Source organism: Notolepis coatsorum, assembly GCF_963971535.1.
Source record: "Notolepis coatsorum genome assembly, chromosome: 1".
Taxonomy (NCBI): Eukaryota; Metazoa; Chordata; class Actinopteri; order Aulopiformes; family Paralepididae; genus Notolepis; species Notolepis coatsorum.
The window spans coordinates 234,551,605-234,576,543 of NC_140165.1; the positions used below are offsets into that span (position 1 = coordinate 234,551,605).

Consider the following 24,939-nt stretch of genomic DNA (forward strand, 5'->3'; position numbering starts at 1 on the left):
GGGACTGCTTAGCTTTCAGCTTTTATGTCCATTTAAACCACACAAGACCATAAAAGCGAAATGAAAACCTAAACTGGTTTGGGGTCTGTTTCGCTCCCATGCATTTTATAACGTGAAGCCAATTCGGCTGAAATAAAAACCCGCCTCACAGCCATTAACAAATGTTTTCAATTTGCCTCAATGCGTCCCACAAGGACCGCACACGTGATGCGTCTGCAGTCCCACTCATGTGAAGAGCGAACGTTTGCACTTTCCCTCGTTCAGTAATTCCTCATTACATAAGTGTAATTAATTATACACAATAATTAACCCCCGCCTGCCTGTTGCAGTCACCCCTGAGTTTATACACCCCGCCTGCCTGCTGCAGTCAGGGGTGTAGCTCCAGATTCTGGGCCCCATGAAAGAATGTATTTGTAGGCCCCCAGTGAATGCGAGCGCGCGAATTTTTTTATTGATGAAAACGCATAATATGGTTTTTACCTATACATTCGGATCAGCAGTTCAGCACCTGCACTGTTGGTGGGTGAGCCTAGTAAAGGATGTCGCATTGCGTTCATCTTCAATGAATGGACCAATGCAATAGTCTACCAAAGCCCCCCCTCTCTCTCTATATATCACACACACACACACACACACACACACACACACACACACACACACACACACACACACACACACACACACACACACACACACACTTCAGAAACAAACATAGTATCAATGAGAGCATCAATAATACACCTGAGTGATGTCTAGTAAAAAAAAAAAAAAAAAAATGTTGGGCCCCCCCCAGTGCTGGGCCATTGGAATCATCCTAAACTACCCCCCCCCCCAGCTACGCCCCTGGCTGCAGTCACCCCTGAGTTTATACACCCCCCCCCCCGCCTGCTGCAGTCACCCCTGAGTTTATACACCCCCCCCCCCCCGCCTGCTGCAGTCACCCCTGAGTTTATACACCCCCCCCCCCCCCCGCCTGCTGCAGTCACCCCTGAGTTTATACACCCCCCCCCCCGCCTGCCTGTTGCAGTCACCCCTGAGTTTATACACCCCCCCCCCCCCCCCCGCCTGCTGCAGTCACCCCTGAGTTTATACCCCCCCCCCCCCCCCGCCTGCTGCAGTCACCCCTGAGTTTATACACCCCCCCCCCCCCCCCGCCTGCTGCAGTCACCCCTGAGTTTATACACCCCCCCCCCCCCCGCCTGCTGCAGTCACCCCTGAGTTTATACACCCCCCCCCCCCCCCGCCTGCTGCAGTCACCCCTGAGTTTATACACCCCCCCCCCCCCCCGCCTGCCTGTTGCAGTCACCCCTGAGTTTATACACCCCCCCCCCCCCCGCCTGCCTGTTGCAGTCACCCCTGAGTTTATACACCCCCCCTGCCTGCCTGTTGCAGTCACCCCTGAGTTTATACACCCCCCCCTGCCTGCCTGCTGCAGTCACCCCTGAGAGGCTGATCATGTTTGTGGTTCAGCGAGGGCCTCCGCTCAGCCAACACGGGGTAATTTTAGGCCCACGTAAATGTCAAGAGCATATTCCCGGCTAATCAGCGTTGTACCGCTGTAGGGGAAATGAGAACATGGTGTAGACTGACATAGATAACTGCAGTGGCTTCATCTGTTGAAGTTGGCTGTGCCGTTTGGGGGCCATTGTGGACCATGTAATCCATTTGTAGTGTGTAATTCCATAGTATACGTATTTATAGGCGTGTTAGACTTTCTTTTGGCAGCGGGAGCGGGTTTCGCCGAGCGATTATCCTTAGCATTATGAATAAATGACTTCTTTAATCTAGCAAATGTATGTATGCAAATGTCTATGAAATATATATTCGAAAATGTCCAATTCAGACCGTTGTGCATCAACATAATAGGGTTGGTTTATTTCCTCATGGTTGGTGATCTGTTAGCCCAACATAGGCTGCCTGCTGCTAATCAAAGAACAGTGGCTTCATCACCTCCACACCTTCTGTCACACGAGATCAACTCAAATGACTCTAATTGGCTTGATGGAGCAGACAGCCAGGTGGCCTATTCACGCGAGAGAAACCATGACTAGTCAGTTTTATACGTCAAGGCTATAGACTGTGACGTGTATTTCTGAATATAGAAATATATTGTATATATTTCTTATTATATCTTGCATTTATTTATTTTTATCTTTGACAATAAGGTAAATAACGTTTGTTTCTACGTGTCAGTATTAGCCTTGGCGTATGACATGAGATTTCTGTATTCTTATTATTTTGTTTCAAACTGAAGCAAGATGCAAAACGCCCTTCGTTGCCCATCAATGACTCTATGTAACACTACCCCCCCCCCCCCCCCCCATCTACATACATTGCACACACATCCACATGCACACACTCACCTTAAACACTCAACTTAACATTCACTTTAGACACTTTAAACACTTTCAACACTACACCATATGTGTAGGAGCCAAAGCTATATTTAGGTTATTGTATTATATGAATGTTTATATGTTTATTTTTATAACCTTACATTGAACCGGCATTAGGAATATTGATTGGATTTAGATAAAGTCATTGAACAGTCTTATTTGTCATAATAGCACATTCTAGAACATTTGTGATGTCACAGTATGATGTCATGACCGAACGTTCTAGAACATTTGTGATGGCACAGTATGATGTCATGATCGAACGTTCTGGAACATTGGTATGATGTCATGACCGCACGTTCTAGAACATTTGTGATGTCACATGTCATGATCGAACATTCTGGAACATTGGTGATGTCACCGTATGATGTCATAACCGAACATTCTAGAACATTTGTGTCTCTATATATAGTCCACAATTCTTGTATATATTTATTACAAAAACATTTGCAGACATCCCTACCTCATTCTTGCATTTTTGCATTTTAAAAAGCTTGCATTTGTACTTTATTGTTTCAATACTATTGGTTGTATATAGAGTCATTGTGTTTTAGTAAAAAACAAAACTTTGAACATTTGAAAACTTGAAACGTTGCGCGCGCCCATCATAAACCACGCGCCCCAAGCCGATCCCCTTTCACTTTCTTCCTCCAGGAGCGGAGCGCGCCCCTCCCTCCGGGCCCCCTCTCCTGCGCGCTGCCCGGCGGCTCCAGAAACCTGCAGCAGGAACAGACAGTTAAGAGGTTTACCTGCAGCTCCGAGGACGAACGGGGCAAGCTGACGTCTAATAACGGTGGACAACACGGCGTTTACTTTCAACACAACACTACGGGGATTCTTTCCGTGCTGGAATAATAAACGACGAAATAGGCAAGTATATACATTGGCAGCATTTGTTGTTGTAGGCATGGTGGGCTACTTTTGAAATCATGTTGTGACACTTTCAATGGGCGTCCATCTGGTCAGCGGTCAGTAACAGACGCACGGACACAGGCAGGGCTACCTGTTGAATAGACCTATTGTTTTCCATTATTCCACTGACAAAAAGAGGGGAAAAGGCCAAACATTTTGCTTGCCAATACAATTAAGCGCGCTTGACAGCAGTGATTTTAAGTGCGCAATGTGCGTAAATGGGCACGTCTATACGGCAGACGGTACAGTCAGATACAATATTATACAGCCTACAACAACACGATCTGTGTTATGATGATGGATTTAATATGCAATGTAGCCTTCTACACGATCTGGGGTGTGATGGGTTTTATTAAAGTGTCTAGGATTACAAGTAGCGTTGTGATATATTACGTCCCGTTACAGAGACGCACTGAGTCAGCGTGTTGCTGTGCGCAACATACAAACCTAAGATGCAACTGATTGTCTATAGAAAACTTTATTGGAGTCAACGTTGAAAATGTTTTTCAGGTTTTGTCCCTCAGTCCCTCAGGGTTTGTCCCAACAGCAGTCTCTGTGGACAGACTTCATATAGTGTCCTGACTCCTGCCACCAACATAGCTGCTCTCTTGGAAATTAATCTCCTCTAAAATAGCCGAGCTGTGTCAGTGTCTGTCTGTCTGGGTGGATTAGATAGATATGTTCCACACTGGTACCAATCGGTTAACGGGGAGTCTCGGGGATGATGACCTCAGAGCCCAGCTATTACACAAGGACCGAGGGGGGGGGGGGGGGGTGAGAGAGAACGTTTCGATAAGTGCTTTGAAAGTTTGATACGTTTAGATTGTTTTTTTTAACGCTGGCTTTGGCAATGTAAACATAATGTGTCCCATGTCGTTAAAGAAAGCCCCTTTTTAATTTAATTTAATTGGGAGAGAGAGAGAGACAGACAGACGGCGATCGTCTCTATATAAACAGGGATCTGTTTTTCTTCTTCACAATTTGATTTCAGAAAATCCGTTTCTTCTTCAGACCACCGCTGATTAATGTTAGTTTCACACCCCGAGTGAGATGTCTGACAGGCGAGCTCTCCTGCGCCTCTTCGTCCACCAGCAGCAGTCGCGTGTTTGATTCTCGAGGGCGCGTGTTCCATACAGGTTTTATTATGTGCTCAAGTGCAATATAAAGTAACCATCACACAGGCTCATTTGGGCGTTGGCGACTTATAAAACAGCCCTAGTAATAGTAAAAACTGAAGGATCACGCAGACAAGCAAACGGTCTTTGTCAACAACCGCCCGTTGTGCGCAATTACGCACGACGCAGAGGCGGCGGTGAAAGCAGTGAAAGTGGCGGCTGCGTGCCGCGCGTGTCTCGCCACCAAGATCAAAGGTCAGAGGGTCCAGGGGTCCAAGTCGCGATGGCGCCCATACAGTCACCCTGCCATTGATTGATTGAAAATTTTATTAACAGATTGCAGAATGGGTACTTTTTAGTATCACAAACAGTACTGTATTTGAAAATCTGGTATGTCATAAATGTATAGATGTAGCAGTACTGTCTATCTGTATGTCGTGTGTGTCATATGATGAATTGAAAATGATGGACCCTGATGGAAACAAGACGAAAGTCTTTCTCAGGTCTGCATCCTCTTAACAATTGTATGTATTGAGCTGTACTGTACTGTACCCATTCTGCAATCTGTTAATAAACTTTTCAATCAATCAATCAAACAGTACAGTACAGCTCAATACATACAATTGTTAAGGGGATGCAGACCAGAGAAAGACTTTCGTCTTGTTTACATCAGGGTCCCCCATTTTCAACTCATCATAACATACACGACATACAGATAGACAGTACTGCTACATCTATACATTTATGACATACCAGATTTGCAAATACAGTACTGTTTGTGATACAGTCTCCTAGCAGGCTTCTACCTGGCTGTGACGTAAAACTGACACAGACCATAGGCCTACTGACCAGAAACAGATGTGGGTGCACTGCAGGCTTACATAATTGCTAACTGCATCATCAGCAATTTTCTAAATTCCACCTTTTGAAGGATGAAATGTGGATAAAAGACAAACATTGTTGGACGCAGCCTACATTTCTGTTATGTTAATCATTATACCAGTATTATTCCAATCCACACCTATCACAGGAACATGTGTGTGTGTAGGCTTGGTGATCTCTAATTGATTAAATGACCAGTTTCCAGCTATTTACATTAGGGTCCAGATATATTGATTAGGTAATGGAAAACATAGGCTATGGAGCAGGGAAGAACTTACAAGTAAAATACAATAAGAACAACATGTTGCACAACCCCTCACATCATATCATGAATTAGTTGAGTGTGTGTGTCTGCGTGCGCGCCACCTCTGGTCGTTACAGCAGATGTAAATTGTCTGCAGTGTTACCATGTGATTGATCGTCAGTCGTGCTGGAGCCTCGTCTATCACTCCCCCTCGCCCCCCTGCCGGGAGGAGACCAGTACCCAGCCAGCGCTGAGCTTTTGTCTCCGCTCTGTCATCATCAATGACTCGTTAACGTCGTAGAGACAGATAAGAACAATGTTAAACATGTCTTTATCTGAGAACGTTATCTATTGAAGTTGGTTGTTTTTATGACGTGATGATCATCCGAGAGTTCCCCATAGAGCAGGCTACTGTATGCTGCTTTATCTGATAGGGGCTTTAAAGGGATACTTCGCTTTAGTATAACTTATCAGCAGTCTTACCTATATCTAAGGTCATCTACTAGTAAGGCGTCCGCTGTAAACGCCACTATTCATCCCAGGTGTCAGGCTCCGGATTCACTTACATTCATTTTGAGGACCAAGTCTAAATATAATAGTTATAAACTATAATACTGAATTATAAACAAACAATAGAGCAATATTATTCTGTGTAATATATTTTCCTGAGTCAAAGGTACTTGTTTTTTTTTTAAACTAATATTGCTATTTTCAAATCACCAGTAAAGGAACTATTTCCCACTTGAGGTGTAGTTTGACCAACTGTGAACTTTTCATAGAATGTTTACAATCTTTCTTCCAGCAAGGCAGTACGTAACCCTGGTAACAACTCCCTGAACATTCCATGCAGGGTAAAGATACACAGTACACTCACACCTACTACAACAAATTGATCGGATCTGCTTTAATATTTCAACTGGAACAAATCTGTAAACACACATCAAATGCCAAAACAAACACTTACCGTTGACTCAGAATTGTCTGCTTTATTGAAATCTTCACAGCAGTAGATTGTTTATACTTCAGAACTATGATATTTACACATGGTCCACAAAATGAATGGAAGTGAATGAGGAGCCTGACACCTGGGCCACTAGTTTACTTGTGTTACTTACTACTAATGTGGGGTATCCATATACGCTACTTTCTTGAGCTTTTTGAACAAACCGTTTACAGAGACAAAATACACCAAATACAATTACAAACAAACATCCACTGTTAGTCCTCATATTAATATTAGCTGAGTTAATATACTAGAGAGAATAAAAACATTCATTTTAGTGGTGGTGGGGGCTCCCCATTTGTCGACATTTGGATCACTGATTGGGCCTTTAAGACAACCATTCATCAGATACCCAAGTGATCCCTCTGCTCCTCTGTCTCCTCGTCTTCCACGGCCATCTGCTCCCTTCCCCTCCTCGTTCACCTTTACACAGCGACTTCAAAGGTGTCTCTTATGTTAAAAGTCACACTTTTAGATCCTTCTGTGGTGAAGAGAATTAACATATAACATGTAAAAACTGCTACTTGTATGAATGACACGTGAGACCAGACCAGGAAATGGTGACTTGCCTCCCGATTTAAACATCAGTGCTGACAGTTTTGATGACATCGCTCAGAATCCGCAATCCTTTTTATGTTTTTTAGGAAATGTCTTACAAATGAGGCTTTTAATCATAAGCTGGAGTTACTCATGGAACATAAAGTAATTTGAATTTAATTGCAGAACAGATAGCCATCATCATTATTCCCACCACATAATAGCTACTTACCTGCACATAGTCCTTTACTATATCTATATCTGTACATATCCTACTCTTACTTGTTACACTGCTGGCCAGTAGTAGTCATACTGTCTCTATTTATATAATACAACTCTGTACATGCATCTGATTAGCACTACACTCTGTAGTACTAATATGTATATTTTGTACCCAGTTTAACCACATGTACATTGCTGTTACACTTTACTGCTACATTTGCACTCTGGTTGGATGCCAAACTTATTTTCGTTGTACTGTACTTGTGCTGTATGATGACAATACATTTTAATCTAATATAATGTAATGTAATCTAATCGAATAGACCACTGGTACTCAATATGGGGTCCCAGGGGCTCCCCAGAAAATTTGTGAACAGTTGGCTTAAAACTCCGGGAGAGGTGTTTTTGTTCAACAGCTAGGCTAGCTGGTCCATATCCGCTTTCTTTAATTTGTGCTGAGCTATGCTAGCTTGCAGCCGGATAGCTTTCTACTGAATATGCAGAGAGGAAATTGGTATCTATCTTCTTGTCTGACTCTGGAGAAGACAGTATGCTAATGTCCTATCATGTTGGCATGTTCCTTTAATGTGTGTACATTTTAATTATTTCGTTTGGTTATTTAACCAGGCAGAAGGGTAACAGAGAAAGGGGACAAGAAAAAATTGAAAAGAGACAGAGTTAAGGGAAATAATTAAAACACACATCAAACAACCAAATAAAATTACAAAGGGGCGTATAGAAGCAGAACAGTCAAATTAGAGTTAAAAGGCTGGGTGTCTTTGGGGTCTTTTGAGACAAAAAAAGGTTGAGTACCACTGCCAGAGACCATAGACCATAGTCAATAATCATACATTTGTAATGCTCCAGCCAGTAAGGCATCCCTTATGCTTAAACAATGGCAGATAGTCTGGCGGAATCACTTTCTGTCATCAAAATAAAACATACTTTCTGTCCTGAGATCAGACATGGTATATGGCCAGATGATTTAGTAAAGAAGTTCAGATTGACGTATAGAATATGTATGCCTGTTTAAAAACATTCACATATATATACAGTATATACCATAGCATGCTGTAGGACTCACAAGATCACAGGGCCTATGTGGACAGATTACTCCTGTCCCATAATCCACTCTGCTCGTTTCAGGAAGGAGAGACTTCAGAAAGTCTCACTGATAACAGGCCACCGCACACGCCAAGGACAGGGGAGACTCACAAACAAAGCCCTTAAAACCAACGGTTTTCCAAGCGTGACTTGTGTTTCCACAAAGCGGAGTGGTCTTTAGGAATGCATGACCAATTCTTCCGGACGTGGGACTCACTGTGTGACTCACTGTAAGAGTACCCTGGACTACACACTCAAACCAGACACCTCAAATCAGTGCGGGTGCACACACACACACACACACACACACATTTTTGGGGCAATTTCGAGGCGGGCAGTCTCCTCTTTGGCAAACACTTGAGATTCTTGAGAGTGTTTCCTCTCATACTACTGTCCTTTGGCTCCCTGAAAAGACACTGTAAATCATTCTGCATCTCCCCCCCCACCCCCGTTCTCCCCCTCCCCCTCGTTCCCTCCTCCCCCCTCTCACCCCCTGTATCTCCCCTCATTCCCTCTCTTCCTCTTTTTTAATGTTTCTTGTCCCACCCACTCTCTCCCTTTCTCTCTCTTCGTCCCCCCCCCCCTCTCTTTGCCCTCCCTCCCTCTGACTCCCATCTAACTCTCTCTCTCTCTCTCTCTCTCTCTCTATGTGTTTCTTGACAGATCTCTCTAGAGTTTCGTCGTCACATTCCGGAGGTTTCCGAGCTACGGACGAGGATCAACAGACAGCGAGGCGGCCGGAGCGTATTCTTCTCCTTCTCCTCCTTCTTCATCATCCTCTTCATCGTCTTCCGGAGGACTAGAGCGGAGGGAGAGACAGAAGGGTGTGTGTTCGAACGGGGAGAGCGGTGTTCGATTGGCCTGCTGTCTCTGTGAGAGAGAGAGAGAGAGAGAGAGAGGGAGGGAGAGCTGATCCGGGGTCAGGGCCTTTCTCCTCTCCCCCACGGTCACATGACAGTGTGAGGTTGAGGCACGACTCCAGGGCTGTTCTTCACCAGAGGGAGCAACGGATCCACCTAAATACTTGGGACTTCGACTTGGAGGAGTGTGGAAAACAGACCGGAGATACTCAGCCTTGACAGAAAGAGAGGGAAAAGAGAAAGGAGAGTTTCTCGCCGAGTGAGCGCGCTTCCTTAACCACTTCCACCGCGTTTGGATAAGAGACAAACAAACTATAGAGAGAGAGAGAGAGAGCTACTACTACATCCCTGTTATCACTCTTGACGAGATCTACTATCTGAACCACGGTGGTACCTGTCTAACCCCATGAGAAGGGGGCCTTCCTTCTAAGGGCCACACTCATACCCCCCCCCCCCCCCCACGGAGAGACTGAAATCACCTCACACAGTGAATTCTGGGAAACAAGATGCCGGCGAAGACGCCCATGTACCTAAAGACTAGAGCCCCCAAGAGGGGCAAGAGGCAGAGGCTCCGCGACGTCCTGTCGGGGGACATGATCAGCCCCCCACTGGGGGATGTGCGCCACAGCGCCCACGTGGGGCCCGAGGGGGAGGGGGACATGTTCGGAGACGTGGACTTCCTCCAGGGCAAGATGGACATGCTGCCGCTCAGGCGCTCAGTCAGCATGGAGAGAAACCTGGACGAGTCGGCCAATCAGAACCCCTACGCCTACAACGGCCACCTCTACCACGGCTCCTCCACGGGGCTGCTCAAGACCACCGTGTCCATGCCCGTCTTCATCGCCCACGAGCAGGCTCCGCCCAAGCCGCCGCGCCTCCACCTGGACGACCCGTCCCCGCCGTCCTCCCTGCAGAACCACCAGCCGCAGGGCTACAGCGGGCAGACGCAGCACCGGCTCAGCCAGAACCACCACACGCTGAACTACACCCAGAGCGACTGCGATCACACCGGCGGCTACGGCCAGCAGCAGCAGCAGGCCCCGTCGCATCGCTCCTTCTCCCTCTGCGAGAACGGCACGGTGGACCGCCTGACCTCCGACCCCTGCCGGGACATCTCGTACGCCCTCGCCATCCTCGTCCCCTCCTCCGGCTCCTTCTCCGAGGTGTCCTCCGAGGACTCCATGTCGGAGAGCTGCGGGCCCGTGGACCCCCGGCGGGGCCTCAGCCTGGACTCCGACGCCGGGCTCAGCAACGAGGACCTGGGGAGCGACCGGAGCGAGTCGCCCTGCGGCCCCGCCCGCCCCGCGGGCCTCGCGGTCCCGTCGTCCCCCTCCGCCGTGTCCCGCTCGGACTCCATGGCGGGTTTGAACCTGGACCTGGGCCCCTCCATCCTGGAGGACGTCCTGGGCATCATGGACCGCTACAAAACGGGGGACAACCGCTGCGAACTGTGAAGGATAACGAGAGGTCACTGTTGTCATACAGTACATTTTATACACACGGTTTATGTGCAGCTTTGCAACTCTTGTGAGGGAACTGTTCTAAGGACTACAACAGGAGGGATGGAAGAACGATGGAGAAGATGTCGTCATTATAAGAGAGAACGCTCTAAATGACTTCACAAAGCGAGAGGTGTGTGGATATTATGGAGAGAAGGTGCCTAGATTGGTACTATGGATATGTGTCAGTGTTTACATGACACCGTGGTTTAGGGGGAGGAATGCCATGCATTGCCACTCTGGAATAACTCTGAAACGGACTCGTTAATGGACAACGATCTGTCTGCTGAATAGCTATATATAGACTGGAGTCGGACCTGGGAACAGGAGATAAGTTACCACCTGTGATCTAATGTACAGGCACTGCAGGACTGCCTGTCCTTATCACAGTCGGCTCAGACCTTTACGCTACTATGGTCTCAGCTGGACATTGGATAATATTTCAGAAAGTGTCGGGTTGTTCAAGATGACGTGTAATGACTGTTGAGAAAATTTTGCTTTTCTGTGATTAGAATAAACAATACAAAACACTCGGTGTTCAAATGCAAACATAAAGTAGGCCAGTTCTACATTGTATACTTTGGAAGGTCAGGCGGCAGGCCTGCCCCAACTTATTTTGGTTGTCTCACAATAGAATTTCAGCGCTTAAAAGCTTCCAATGATTATCCTTTCTCTCCAACCGATATTAATTTGAAAGCAAGAAGAATCTCTATAAGTTTTGTATGATGCAACTGAATTTGACTGTCTTGCTGTAAAAGGTAAAGATGCAAGGAAGGGTTGTCCTTTGCTTCCATCTAGTGTTGCTTTTGAGAACTGCATCATTGAGTAGTAGTAGGTCTCCTATGACCAGGGATGGGTGGGTGGGGGAAGTTTTCATTTGTTTGCAAATGAAATGCTATAAGAAAAGTGCTGCTTCTTAGATTTAAGAAAATATTGTTCTTCTTAAAAACACTGATTTTCTTTTCATGGTGTGACTCACCGTTGAACTTCCTAATCCTGACAAATTTTTACATGATCACAGTAGCCTATACTTCAATTGTTATATATTGTATATTTCACTGTACATGTATAAATAAATATGGTCCTAAAAAATGCATTTGTGGCACTCTCTCTCTCTCTCTCACACACACACGCACACACACGCACGCACACACAAACTATGGACTAAGAAAGATTTTTGCAGACAAATCACAGAATTGTCTCCTGGTAACCATGGCATTTTTCAAAATCGCCACCATCTGCTGTTGTTTTACCAGTAACTCGGGTTCTAGACGACCTAGGATCTTGATTCTGGAGGCTAATCCTACATCTACAAGGATGAGGAATCCAGTGGTAATATTTACAACCTGCTAACAACTACCCAACTACATATATCTGGCATTGAGGGAACTAAATTATACTAAAACCATCAACTACCATATTTAATATTGCATTCAGTATGCATGTTTTCAAACTGACATGCCAGAGTACAATGCAGAACCTTAAAGACATGTTTATTTTATTAGTAGTAGTAGTAGTAGTAGTAGTAGTAGTAGTAGTAGTAGTAGTAGTAGTAGTAGTAGTAGTAGTAGTAGTAGTAGTATTATAGATTTCCAATTAAATGCCATGTGTTATATCACCAAAGTGGAACTAGTAAGGCAGTACAGAGGCAGGGAACTCTTTAGCATAACAGCATATTTAATGAAAGCAATTATCAGAGACATAAACAAAAGTTAAAACAAGAGTAAATGTGGGGAGTGTGTTCTGGTTGTTCCATTTGTGGGATGTGTGTATATACTGTGTGTAGTGACTGGCAGGTAGTGTGTCTTGACTGTGTCTCTACTATGTGTATTGACTGGCAGGTAGTGGGTCTTGACTATGTGTTTATGGGATGTGTATCTACTATCTATAATTCTATACTATGTGTAATGACTGGCAGGTGTGTGTCTTGACTATGTGTGTCTATACTATGTGTATTGACTGGCAGGTAGTGGGTCTTGACTATGTGTGTCTATACTATGTGTATTGACTGGCAGGTAGTGGGTCTTGACTACAGTATGTGTTTGTGGGATGTGTATCTACACTATGTTAGATAGATAGATACTTTATTAATCCCCTTGGGGAAATGCAGGTATCCAGTAGCAGCTCAGTCAGTTGACGGACAAAGAGAGCAATAAAAAAGGACAACCAATACAACAAACAAAGAATGAAGGTCAGCGCTGAAGTAAAAAGTTCCAATGAATTAAATAAATAAATGGTGAGCACTATTGCACAGTGTTAAGTCAAATAAAATCAAATTGCTATATAAGATTACAGTATACAAATTAAAAATTAATTGCACATTGTCCCAATGGGGGGCGGGCGCGACCAGGTCATGAGTGAGAGAGAGAGAGAGAGAAAGAGAGGGAGAGAGAGAGAGGGAGAGAGAGAGAGAGGGGGGGGGGGTCATCATTATGGTGTTGAACATGGTATGGCAGGTAGTGTGTCTTGACTGTGTTTGTGGGGAGGTTGCCATGGTTACAAATCTGCGATGGCCCTATAGCTACAAATCTTCGAACAGTGTGCCAAATTTCATGCTTTTATCGTAAAGTGCACGATTCCCTAAAATGTTGCATCGATCTACTGGGCTAATACACGTGAGTCATGAGGAACATCTCTTATATAAACCACTGCATACCACTGACTACTCTCTCTCACACACACACACACACACACACACACACACACACACACACACACACACACACACACACACACACACACACACACACACACACACACACACACACACACACACACACACACACACACACACACACACACACACACACACACACACACACACACACACACACACACAGCCATGTTTTGCCTCCACTGAGTTGATGGACAGGCGAGCTAGAAAAGAAAATAAGAAGAAAATGCACTTGATGAGGAACAATGAGTCTTTACTATGATAATGGCATCCTACTGTACAAGACTAATTCCAAGGAAAACAATTACTTTGTATGCTTTTGAGTCTAGCTTAAAGCCCCAGTCTGTGATTGTTTTTTTCTTTTACTATCAGTGTTTGTTTGTTTATTTATGGATCCCCATTAGTCTACACCCATGGGTGAAAGACTATTCTTCCTGGGGTCCTAACACACAACCTACAACATTACAGTACATTACATTACAGTAACAAAAAAAACAATAAAAACATAAACACCTTAGCCTAAGCACATTCTCAACATCTTCAAAATCTCACAAAAAACACACACAAAGGCTCCAACCACAAAATACAATACTAACTAAACTAACTACTAACTAAACTAACAATACTGAAGTATAGTGAAGAGCTTGATCTGTAGAGATGGAAAATGCACCATTTGGAACATCCTTAAAAAAACCACTGTCAATTGAAATATAGATCTAACTTCAGATCTAGAGTTCACATAAACCTGTCCAGATGTGGATCTGTGCTACTCAGATACGGACCATATAGTCATCAGAAAGTAAGCTACTGGAGCCACGGATCATCTTTAGGCACTCTGAAGAAGACGCTGATGTGTTGAGAACGTTAGTGATTTGTTTGCACCCTATTAAAGATTTCTCTAAAGATGATCAGTCCTTTCCTTTTCGATGATAGATCGAACATAGATCAACATAAACAAACCTTTACATCCACAAAATACAAATTGGATCATACAAATGTAAACAAATGAGTAGCTCCATAGAGCATGTTTTAATTCTCCAGTTGACTGACTGATGTCTTGATACAAGGACTAACACCAGACAAGTGGTGAATATGAGTTTTTAAATGTATTTCATGTATCTTGGACTGTAAACGTTTTCATCTGTAATGTACACAATGTAGAGAGTAAAACGCCTGACCTATAAAACAAACATTCTGATTTCACAAAGCTTATTTTCCATGTATAAATCAAACTCTTCTAGAATGTATCCATATGTCTTATACAACAATACCTGGCTGTACCCGTGTGAATATACCTCTATTTATATTTACTGTATGGACAAGAATATTCCTGATTATAAATGTAATAAAGGTTTCCATTTCAATTCAGCATGGAAAAGGCAGATAACCTATACTAACTGTTTACAGAAATACAAGATGCCTTTGAAAGGTTGCTGCTTTTATTCTGAAAACAGCTGGCCGGAAATGTGTACGGCTACCGACTAGGCTCAGTCAGTGTGTTTGATGCATGCGGAATTGTAACGTTAGCTAGCAGTGTGTACAGTACACTGTACAGCAAAGTTATCCTGTGGCTGTGATTATTTTAAGTTATTGAAAGTGACTGACTAAGAGAAGCAGCTGTCACAGCGCACACAAGAATGAAGTAAGTGAATCCCGCTCCCCGACAGAAAAAATGAATCTAGTGAGATTGTATGGTTGTAGCCTTAGCTAACGTGATCTAGCTCAATGTTTGCACACTAGCCACTTTTACCCATTTGAAGCAAAACGTTGCCCCTATAGTTTTACACCCGTAACTGTAAACCGGTACATAGAGAATCAACATAGAAAGTATAACGTCACTTTATATTGCAGGATAAACATCGAGGGTCTGTTGGTGTATTTCCCTTATGACTACATTTACCCTGAGCAGTACTCCTATATGCTGGAGCTCAAGAGGACACTGGATGCCAAGGTATCACTTGAAGTGTGTGTGTGTGTGTGTGTGCGCGTGTGTGTGTGTGAGTGACACAGTGTGTGTGTGGTAAATAAAGGTGTGTTGTTGTCTCAATGCTCTTGATTATCTCTAGGGCCATGGAGTTCTGGAGATGCCATCAGGGACAGGAAAGACCATCTCACTGCTGTCCCTCATCATTGCCTACCAGAAGGTGAGTTATGTGTCTTTGTGTCTAAAGGGCCGCTCCGACCGCCTCCAGCCAAGTCTAGCAGCACGGCTGCATTCAATAAATGTCCAATGTAGAGGAGCGTATGCAGCACCTGTCGTGTAGCTCGTGGCTGCAGACGCTCCTCTACATAGGAAATTAATTGAAAGCAGCCGCGCTGCTAGACTTGGCTGTTTTGGGTGAGAAGGAACCATCAGCTCTCTTGTTACTCTGCAGTCCTTCTCCATGATGCATTGATGGATGTTTAAATTGTAGTGCATGCGTCACAGTTAGTACAGATGATGTCATTCACTCACACAATCTCTCCATCTGTCTCTCTTCTCCATCTATCTCTCTTCTTCACCCGTCTTTCTTCTTCACTCGTCTCTTTTTATCTCTCTGTCTCAAACAGGCCTTTCCTCTGGAAGTGACCAAGCTGATCTACTGCTCCAGAACGGTTCCTGAGATCGAGAAGGTCAGTTGATGATATCTTCTACGTTGTGATCACATCTTTCATCTTTCCTATCTCCTCTCCTCGGGGCGTGAGTCAGTCTCTTGTTTGTTTCTCCTCGGCTCATATTATATCAAGCCTCCTCCCAGAGAAGGATTCCTGAATGGAGATCAGTGTTCAGGTATCTTTATATATAATTTGAACTACAATCTAAAAGGCGAAGATGGTCCCAAATCAGTCCTCTTAGTTTGAGAATCTCCACTATGCTCACTGTACGACACACAATCTTTTCTGATATTGCAAATGATTGTGCAGACGTCTCTTCTTGCATATCAGCTGCCTGTAACTCATCTGTCAAAAAAAGGGAGGTAGGGACCGCACTCTGAATATCGTTGTTTTTTATTTTCAAAGGACACAAAACGTTTTCAGCCATCCGGCCTTCATCAGTGTGTAAATCATCATCATCATCATCATCATCATCATTTTATTTATCCGTACATGGAATCACCACAGTCCAACAGTACATATTCACATAATTCACAAAAAATACCATGGCCGAAAGGAACAGGAAGAAGAAAAAATCTTATATATACCTGCCCCTACATGACAACTGTGACAAACATAACTTAAGTAGGCTGTACTTGACACCAGGTGGGAACAATCGGCAATCAGTTAACAGTTAACAGGCTAGGTTGACGTCATGATTGGTAGCAGGGCTAGATTGACAAGTAGAATACATAATATCACAATATCACAATATCACATAAATGTGTATGATGGTAATATATGAAAACACCAAATTGATACATATTACAATATTTACAGACCTGTATGGAAATAAAAAAAGACAGTACATTGGGGTGCATCAGGTTGTTAAACCGTTCATTAAACAGTGTACTAGTTTTTCTCTCTCATACAGTAGATAACTTAGGGTAGCATCTATAGGAATGGAGCCAAAATTGGACTCTTCATTCATCCCAGATGGAATACATCGATTTGAGCCGATGTCAATACAATATATAATTTAATTTACAACTCTGTATGGAACAAAAAACAGTACATTGGGGGTATCAGGTTGTAAGACCGTTCATTAATCAGTGTACTAGTTTTTTGTTTATACAGTAGATAACTTATGATAGCTAGAGGAATGGAGTCAAATTGAACTCTTCATTCATCCCAACTGGATACATAGATTTGAGCCGATGAATCCATACACATTCTCGTTGCAAAAGCAGTTGTTCATGGTTGCCACCTCTTCTATTAAGAAAAACCATCTCTAGACCTATGCACTTGAGGTCATTAATTTTATGATCCATTTCGTTAAAATGTCTTGCCACAGGGGAATTAATGTCAGTCCGCTTTATATTGCTTCTGTGTTCGTTCAATCTGATTTTTAATTTGCGGGATGTCTGTCCAATAAAGTATTTTTTACATGGGCAGAATAATTGACTCCATTCCTCTAGCTATCATAAGTTATCTACTGTATAAACAAAAAACTAGTACACTGATTAATGAACGGTCTTACAACCTGATACCCCCAATGTACTGTTTTTTGTTCCATACAGAGTTGTAAATTAAATTATATATTGTATTGACATCGGCTCAAATCGATGTATTCCATCTGGGATGAATGAAGAGTCCAATTTTGGCTCCATTCCTATAGATGCTACCCTAAGTTATCTACTGTATGAGAGAGAAAACCTAGTACACTGTTTAATGAACGGTTTAACAACCTGATGCACCCCAATGTACTGTCTTTTTTTATTTCCATACAGGTCTGTAAATATTGTAATATGTATCAATTTGGTGTTTTCATATATTACCATCATACACATTTATGTGATATTGTGATATTGTGATATTATGTATTCTACTTGTCAATCTAGCCCTGCTACCAATCATGACGTCAACCTAGCCTGTTAACTGTTAACTGATTGCCGATTGTTCCCACCTGGTGTCAAGTACAGCCTACTTAAGTTATGTTTGTCACAGTTGTCATTTACACACTGATGAAGGCCGGATGGCTGAAAACGTTTTGTGTCCTTTGAAAATAAAAAACAACGATATTCAGAGTGCGGTCCCTACCTCCCTTTTTTTGCATAATTAATATTGGACTACGCACCTGTCTGAGCGCAGTGGTTACCCTTTTCTACCATAATTGCTCATTTTTGCCACTTGCTGCCGACCAGAATGTCTGTTTTCGAAGAAATCAACAAACTTACCGACGTAAGAGCGAAATCCTTTACATTCGCCCCGGGGGACATTGACGATATCCTCGTCCCCGGTGACAACATGACCAGTGATACTCAACCAGTGGGGTTGAACACCAACGAGATGAAGTTCAACCTTCTCCATACCCACAAAAAAGAAGCTCGACTAGAGTCTCACGCAAAGACATTGAGCGAATACTACCGGGCCGGTAAGATCCCCAGAGGCCTGAGGGTACATCTGGAACCGACCATCGGGAGAGAGAACGAAGAATTTTGCCAAAAATGGTGTGAGATACTCAACCACTGCTCAAAGGACCTGATGTTACTTATCATCAGACACACCAAAGATGAGCTACCCGCAGTGAAATCATCAATCGAACGGCAGTCTGAGGAAACCAAGGCCGCCTGCAGCACAGCCGACTACGAAGCCCTTATCCAAGACATCGGGGCCCAGATGACCAAATACAAACAGGAGATACTGGAGATGAAACTCTCCAAATTCAGAAGGGATACCACCGACTACAAGAACGACCGCGTCTACCCATGGCTGACGCGCGGACCGCGACCCCGCCCCACGAAAACCCATCCACCCAGCGACTGGTCAGATACCTCTGGCAGCGAGCGATCCCAGGGACAGGCTCCACAACAACGCCGTTTTTTCGGGCGGAGACAGCCCGGACCCCCGACAAGATCCTCGCAGAGACTACGCGACAGAGAACAGGAAGATCCACACGACATGTGGCCCGCACCCGGCGGGGAAAGAGGGGCAAGGGGAGGGAGAGGGAGGAATTGGGGCCAACGCAGGTGGTGAGACCACCACCCGAAAACCTCATCTTCAACCTCTCTTCTCACGTTCTCACTGACACTGAGAAACAGGTATTGACCAAGGGACTATCGTTTGTTCCAACACCATTAATTGATTTGTTTACTATAAAAAAATAAATGTTCCGTTTTTTCAGAAATGTTAAACTGAAGGCTTTTTTTGCTAATTCTGAATCCAATGTCTTACCAGATCCCAGTGTTAAAGTGTTCAGACCCAAAAGTACTTTCAACCCTATGGTCAACAATCACTCTATTAATGCTTTTTGTAGACTGGTAGAGGATGAAGTTGAAAATCAGTTTGTGGAAAGCGAACAACTGATTAATAGCAAGAGAAAAAACTTCTCTCAAACCGAAAGAAAGGCTGCAGACCAACTAGCCAAGAATAGAAATATCACCATTAAGGCTTGTGACAAAGGCGGTGGAATCTCTATAATGGATACGCCTAGATACAGTGAAAAAATCAAAGAGATGTTAACTGACACCAAATATTATAAGAGAATTTTACTGAATCCCAGGAATAACTACAACCTAGAATTGAAACAGATAATCAAAAGAGCTGAAGAAAATAAATGGGTCACTGCAAAAGAAGCAAAATTCCTGGTGGACGAGTTCCCTATCACACCTGTCATCTATGGTTTAGCCAAGGTGCACAAATGCCCAAACGACCCTCCACTCCGACCTATAATATCGGGGAGAGGGTCACTCACAGAGAATGCCTCCAAGTTTGTAGACTACCACATCCAACCACTGGTTTGGAAACTTCCCTCGTATATAAAAGATACCTCTGATTTTCTATCTAAACTAGATTTAGTCAGAAATATTGGTGACAGTGATATCCTTGTAACCCTAGACGTTACTTCGCTATATTCCAACATTAACCACAACCTTGGTCTAGAAGCTTTGAACCATTTCCTAAGGAAACACCCAGACCAAACGCCCCCACATGAATTTATCATGGAACTGATGAAATTTACATTGAATAGAAATGTATTTATGTTTGAAAATACCTATTACCAACAGGAATATGGGTCTGCTATGGGATCCCCATCCGCATGCGCCTATGCGTGTTTATTTATGGGTAAGTTCGAGGAGGACTTCATTTACAACAATGTGTTATATGGACCCCATATCAAATATTTTGTTCGATTTATCGATGATGTTTTCATGGTCTGGTCAGGAAACGAAATAGAGCTGTCATCCTTTTTGTCATATTTGAACTCTTGTGTAGAATCCATCACTTTTAGTATGGAAAAGAGCCGAGAATCCATTCATGTTAAACTAACTAAAATTAATAACCTAATTGCCACAACTATCTACAGAAAACCAACGGATAAAAACAATCTCCTACAGTTTTCTAGTCACCACCCAGTGCCTTTAAAGAAAAGCTTGCCTGTAAGTCAACTATACAGACTCAAACGTATCTGTAGCTCCCAGGAGGAGTTCCACTCCGAAAGTGAAAATATGTTGGGACGTTTTGATGAAAAGGGCTACCCAAAGCAGTGTCTTAACTCTGCCATGGCCACAGTAAACCAAATCGAAAGAAAAGAACTATTCCGAAAGAAAGAAAGAAACAGAACACCAGGCACCATTAATTATGTCCTTACTTATGATCCATTTAGTTACGTTATCAAGTCCACAGTCATGAAACACTGGCACATTCTATCATTGGATAGAACGTTAAATGATCGCTTCCAACACCCTCCACGTTTTACACATAAAAGAGCTACAAACCTGAAGGACCGCCTTGTCAGAGCGGACTCGTATTCAAAGCCAGAACCTTTTATTCATGGAAGCTTCCCATGTAGATCATGCACATCTTGCAGCCACATGATCAAAACAAACACATTTCACGACTCCCACACCGGGAAGAATTACAAGATCAGATCGCTAATAACATGTAATTCCACACACATAATTTATCTATTATTCTGCCCATGTAAAAAATACTATATTGGACAGACATCCCGCAAATTAAAAATCAGATTGAACGAACACAGAAGCAATATAAAGCGGACTGACATTAATTCCCCTGTGGCACGACATTTTAACGAAATGGATCATAAAATTAATGACCTCAAGTGCATAGGTCTAGAGATGGTTTTTCTTAATAGAAGAGGTGGCAACCATGAACAACTGCTTTTGCAACGAGAATGTGTATGGATTCATCGGCTCAAATCTATGTATCCAGTTGGGATGAATGAAGAGTTCAATTTGACTCCATTCCTCTAGCTATCATAAGTTATCTACTGTATAAACAAAAAACTAGTACACTGATTAATGAACGGTCTTACAACCTGATACCCCCAATGTACTGTTTTTTGTTCCATACAGAGTTGTAAATTAAATTATATATTGTATTGACATCGGCTCAAATCGATGTATTCCATCTGGGATGAATGAAGAGTCCAATTTTGGCTCCATTCCTATAGATGCTACCCTAAGTTATCTACTGTATGAGAGAGAAAAACTAGTACACTGTTTAATGAACGGTTTAACAACCTGATGCACCCCAATGTACTGTCTTTTTTTATTTCCATACAGGTCTGTAAATATTGTAATATGTATCAATTTGGTGTTTTCATATATTACCATCATACACATTTATGTGATATTGTGATATTGTGATATTATGTATTCTACTTGTCAATCTAGCCCTGCTACCAATCATGACGTCAACCTAGCCTGTTAACTGTTAACTGATTGCCGATTGTTCCCACCTGGTGTCAAGTACAGCCTACTTAAGTTATGTTTGTCACAGTTGTCATTTACACACTGATGAAGGCCGGATGGCTGAAAACGTTTTGTGTCCTTTGAAAATAAAAAAACGATATTCAGAGTGCGGTCCCTACCTCCCTTTTTTTGCATAATTAATATTGGACTACGCACCTGTCTGAGCGCAGTGGTTACCCTTTTCTACCATGTAACTCATCTGTCACCATGTAAAGGATGGAGATCTGGTTCAAAAACCTGCTGCTCAACTTCAAATAGTGTTTGAAAGGTGTCAGTAATGTTAGGCAGCATGTCTATAATAATGTTAGGCAGCATGTCTATAATAATGTTAGGCAGCATCTCTATAGTAATGTTAGGCAGCATCTCTATAGTAATGTTAGGCAGCATCTCTATAATAATGTTAGGCAGCATCTCTATAGTAATGTTAGGCAGCATCTCTAGTAATGTTAGGCAGCATCTCTATAGTAATGTTAGGCAGCATCTCTATAGTAATGTTAGGCAGCATCTCTATAATAATGTTAGGCACCATCTCTATAATAATGTTAGGCAGCATCTCTATAATAATTTTAGGCACCATCTCTATAATAATGTTAGGCAGCATCTCTATAGTAATGTTAGGCACCATCTCTATAATAATGTTAGGCACCAGTTAGGCACCATCTCTATAATAATGTTAGGCACCATCTCTATAATAATGTTAGGCAGCGTCTCTATAGTAATGTTAGGCAGCATCTCTATAGTAATGTTAGGCAGCATCTCTATAGTAATGTTAGGCAGCATCTCTATAATAATGTCAGACAGCATCTCTATAATAATGTTAGGCAGCATCTCTATAATAATGTTAGGCAGCATCTCTATAGTAATGTTAGGCAGCATCTCTATAATAATGTTAGGCAGCATCTCTATAATAATGTCAGGCAGCATCTCTATAGTAATGTTAGGCAGCATCTCTATAATAATGTTAGGCAGCATCTCTATAATAATGTTAGGCAGCATCTATAATAATGTTAGGCAGCATCTATAATAATGTTAGGCAGCATCTCTATAATAATGTCAGGCAGCATCTCTATAATAATGTTAGGCAGCATCTCTATAATAATGTTAGGCAGCATCTCTATAATAATGTTAGGCAGCATCTATAATAATGTTAGGCAGCATCTCTATAATAATGTTAGGCAGCATCTCTATAATAATGTTAGGCACCATCTCTATAATAATGTTAGGCACCATCTTGGGGCGGCTACGTGGCGTAGTGGGCAAGGCGCTCGCCACAAATGCGGAGACGCTGGGCTCGCCTGTTCGAGCCCAGCGCTCCACATTGCTTTCAGTTTAGCTGGTCATTCATACTAATACACATTGGCCATATTAGGGGGTGGGAAACTGATGGGTGGGGATCGGGCGTTGTGGACAGCGACTCCTACAGGTCGGTTGGTGCGCCTGCGCAGTAGAATCAGGAAGTGTCGGGGGCAGCGTGAGCCTCCCACGCGTTACTCCTCGCCACTGAGAGATCGAGCTGCGCAGGTGAAAAGATGCGACTGCTGTTACCTCAAGTACCGGAGGGGACTTGTGCTATGTATGACTTAGTCCACATTGCAGCCGGCTTGTGGGAGGCAAGAAACAGCGTTCGTGACAGGGGAGGGTTGAATTGGATGATATGAAATTGGGATGGGAGAAAATATAGAAAATGGGAGAAAAAGTGGATCAAAAAAAATTTTTTAGGTACCATCTCTATAATAATGTTAGGCAGCATCTCTATAATAATGTTAGGCAGCATCTCTATAATACGTTAGGCAGCATCTCTATAATAATGTTAGGCAGCATCTCTATAATAATGTTAGGCAGCATCTCTATAATAATGTTAGGCACCATCTCTATAATAATGTTAGGCACCATCGCTATAATAATGTTAGGCAGCATCTCTATAGTAATGTTAGGCAGCATCTCTATAATAATGTTAGGCAGCATCTCTATAGTAATGTTAGGCAGCATCTCTATAATAATGTTAGGCAGCATCTCTATAATAATGTTAGGCAGCATCTCTAATAATGTCAGGCAGCATCTCTATAGTAATGTCAGGCAGCATCTCTATAGTAATGTTAGGCAGCATCTCTATAGTAATGTTAGGCAGCATCTCTATAGTAATGTTAGGCAGCATCTCTATAATAATGTTAGGCAGCATCTCTATAATAATGTTAGGCAGCATCTCTATAATAATGTTAGGCAGCATCTCTATAATAATGTCAGGCAGCATCTCTATAATAATGTCAGGCAGCATCTCTATAATAATGTTAGGCAGCATCTCTATAATAATGTTAGGCAGCATCTCTATAATAATGTTAGGCAGCATCTCTATAATAATGTTAGGCAGCATCTCTATAATGTCAGGCAGCATCTCTATAATAATGTTAGGCAGCATCTCTAGTAATGTTAGGCAGCATCTCTATAATAATGTTAGGCAGCATCTCTATAGTAATGTTAGGCAGCATCTCTATAATAATGTTAGGCAGCATGTCTATAATAATGTTAGGCACCATCTCTATAATAATGTTAGGCAGCATCTCTATAGTAATGTTAGGCAGCATCTCTATAATAATGTTAGGTAGCATCTCTATAATAATGTTAGGCAGCATATCTATAATAATGTTAGGCAGCATCTCTATAGTAATGTTAGGCAGCATCTCTATAGTAATGTTAGGCAGCATCTCTATAATAATGTTAGGCAGCATCTCTATAATAATGTTAGGCAGCATCTCTAATAATGTCAGGCAGCATCTCTATAATAATGTTAGGCAGCATCTCTATAATAATGTTAGGCAGCATCTCTATAATAATGTTAGGCAGCATCTCTATAATAATGTTAGGCAGCATCTCTATAGTAATGTTAGGCAGCATCTCTATAATAATGTTAGGCAGCATCTCTATAATAATGTTAGGCAGCATCTCTAATAATGTCAGGCAGCATCTCTATAATAATGTTAGGCAGCATCTCTATAATAATGTTAGGCAGCATCTCTATAATAATGTTAGGCAGCATCTCTATAGTAATGTTAGGCAGCATCTCTATAATAATGTTAGGCAGCATCTCTATAGTAATGTTAGGCAGCATCTCTATAATAATGTTAGGCAGCATCTCTATAATA

The 24,939-nt window shown here is 42.7% G+C and overlaps 2 protein-coding genes across 2 annotated transcripts in view; both read left to right on the forward strand.

The window, feature by feature from the left end:
* Positions 1–3,141: 3,141 nt before the first annotated feature.
* Positions 3,142–11,613, forward strand: LOC311229074 (cdc42 effector protein 3). Its single transcript, XM_084315082.1, has 2 exons — positions 3,142–3,266; positions 9,079–11,613. The coding sequence occupies exon 2, from the start codon at positions 9,782–9,784 to the stop codon at positions 10,727–10,729; it is 948 nt and encodes a 315-aa protein (XP_084171208.1). The 5' UTR covers positions 3,142–3,266; positions 9,079–9,781; the 3' UTR covers positions 10,730–11,613.
* Positions 11,614–14,952: 3,339 nt separating this feature from the next.
* The window catches only part of ercc2 (excision repair cross-complementation group 2), a 40,789-nt gene continuing 30,802 nt past the window's right edge, over positions 14,953–24,939 (forward strand). Inside the window, exons 1-4 of the mRNA XM_084313841.1 lie at positions 14,953–15,090; positions 15,300–15,399; positions 15,515–15,592; positions 15,999–16,061. Of these exons, the coding sequence (XP_084169967.1) occupies positions 15,086–15,090; positions 15,300–15,399; positions 15,515–15,592; positions 15,999–16,061 (246 nt within the window). The 5' untranslated portion in view covers positions 14,953–15,085. The remainder of the gene's footprint in view (positions 15,091–15,299; positions 15,400–15,514; positions 15,593–15,998; positions 16,062–24,939) is intronic.

Bases quoted from the DNA above. Each gene is read 5' to 3' on its own strand.
- LOC311229074 (XM_084315082.1), top strand. From the start codon at position 9,782: ATGCCGGCGAAGACGCCCATGTACCTAAAGACTAGAGCCCCCAAGAGG.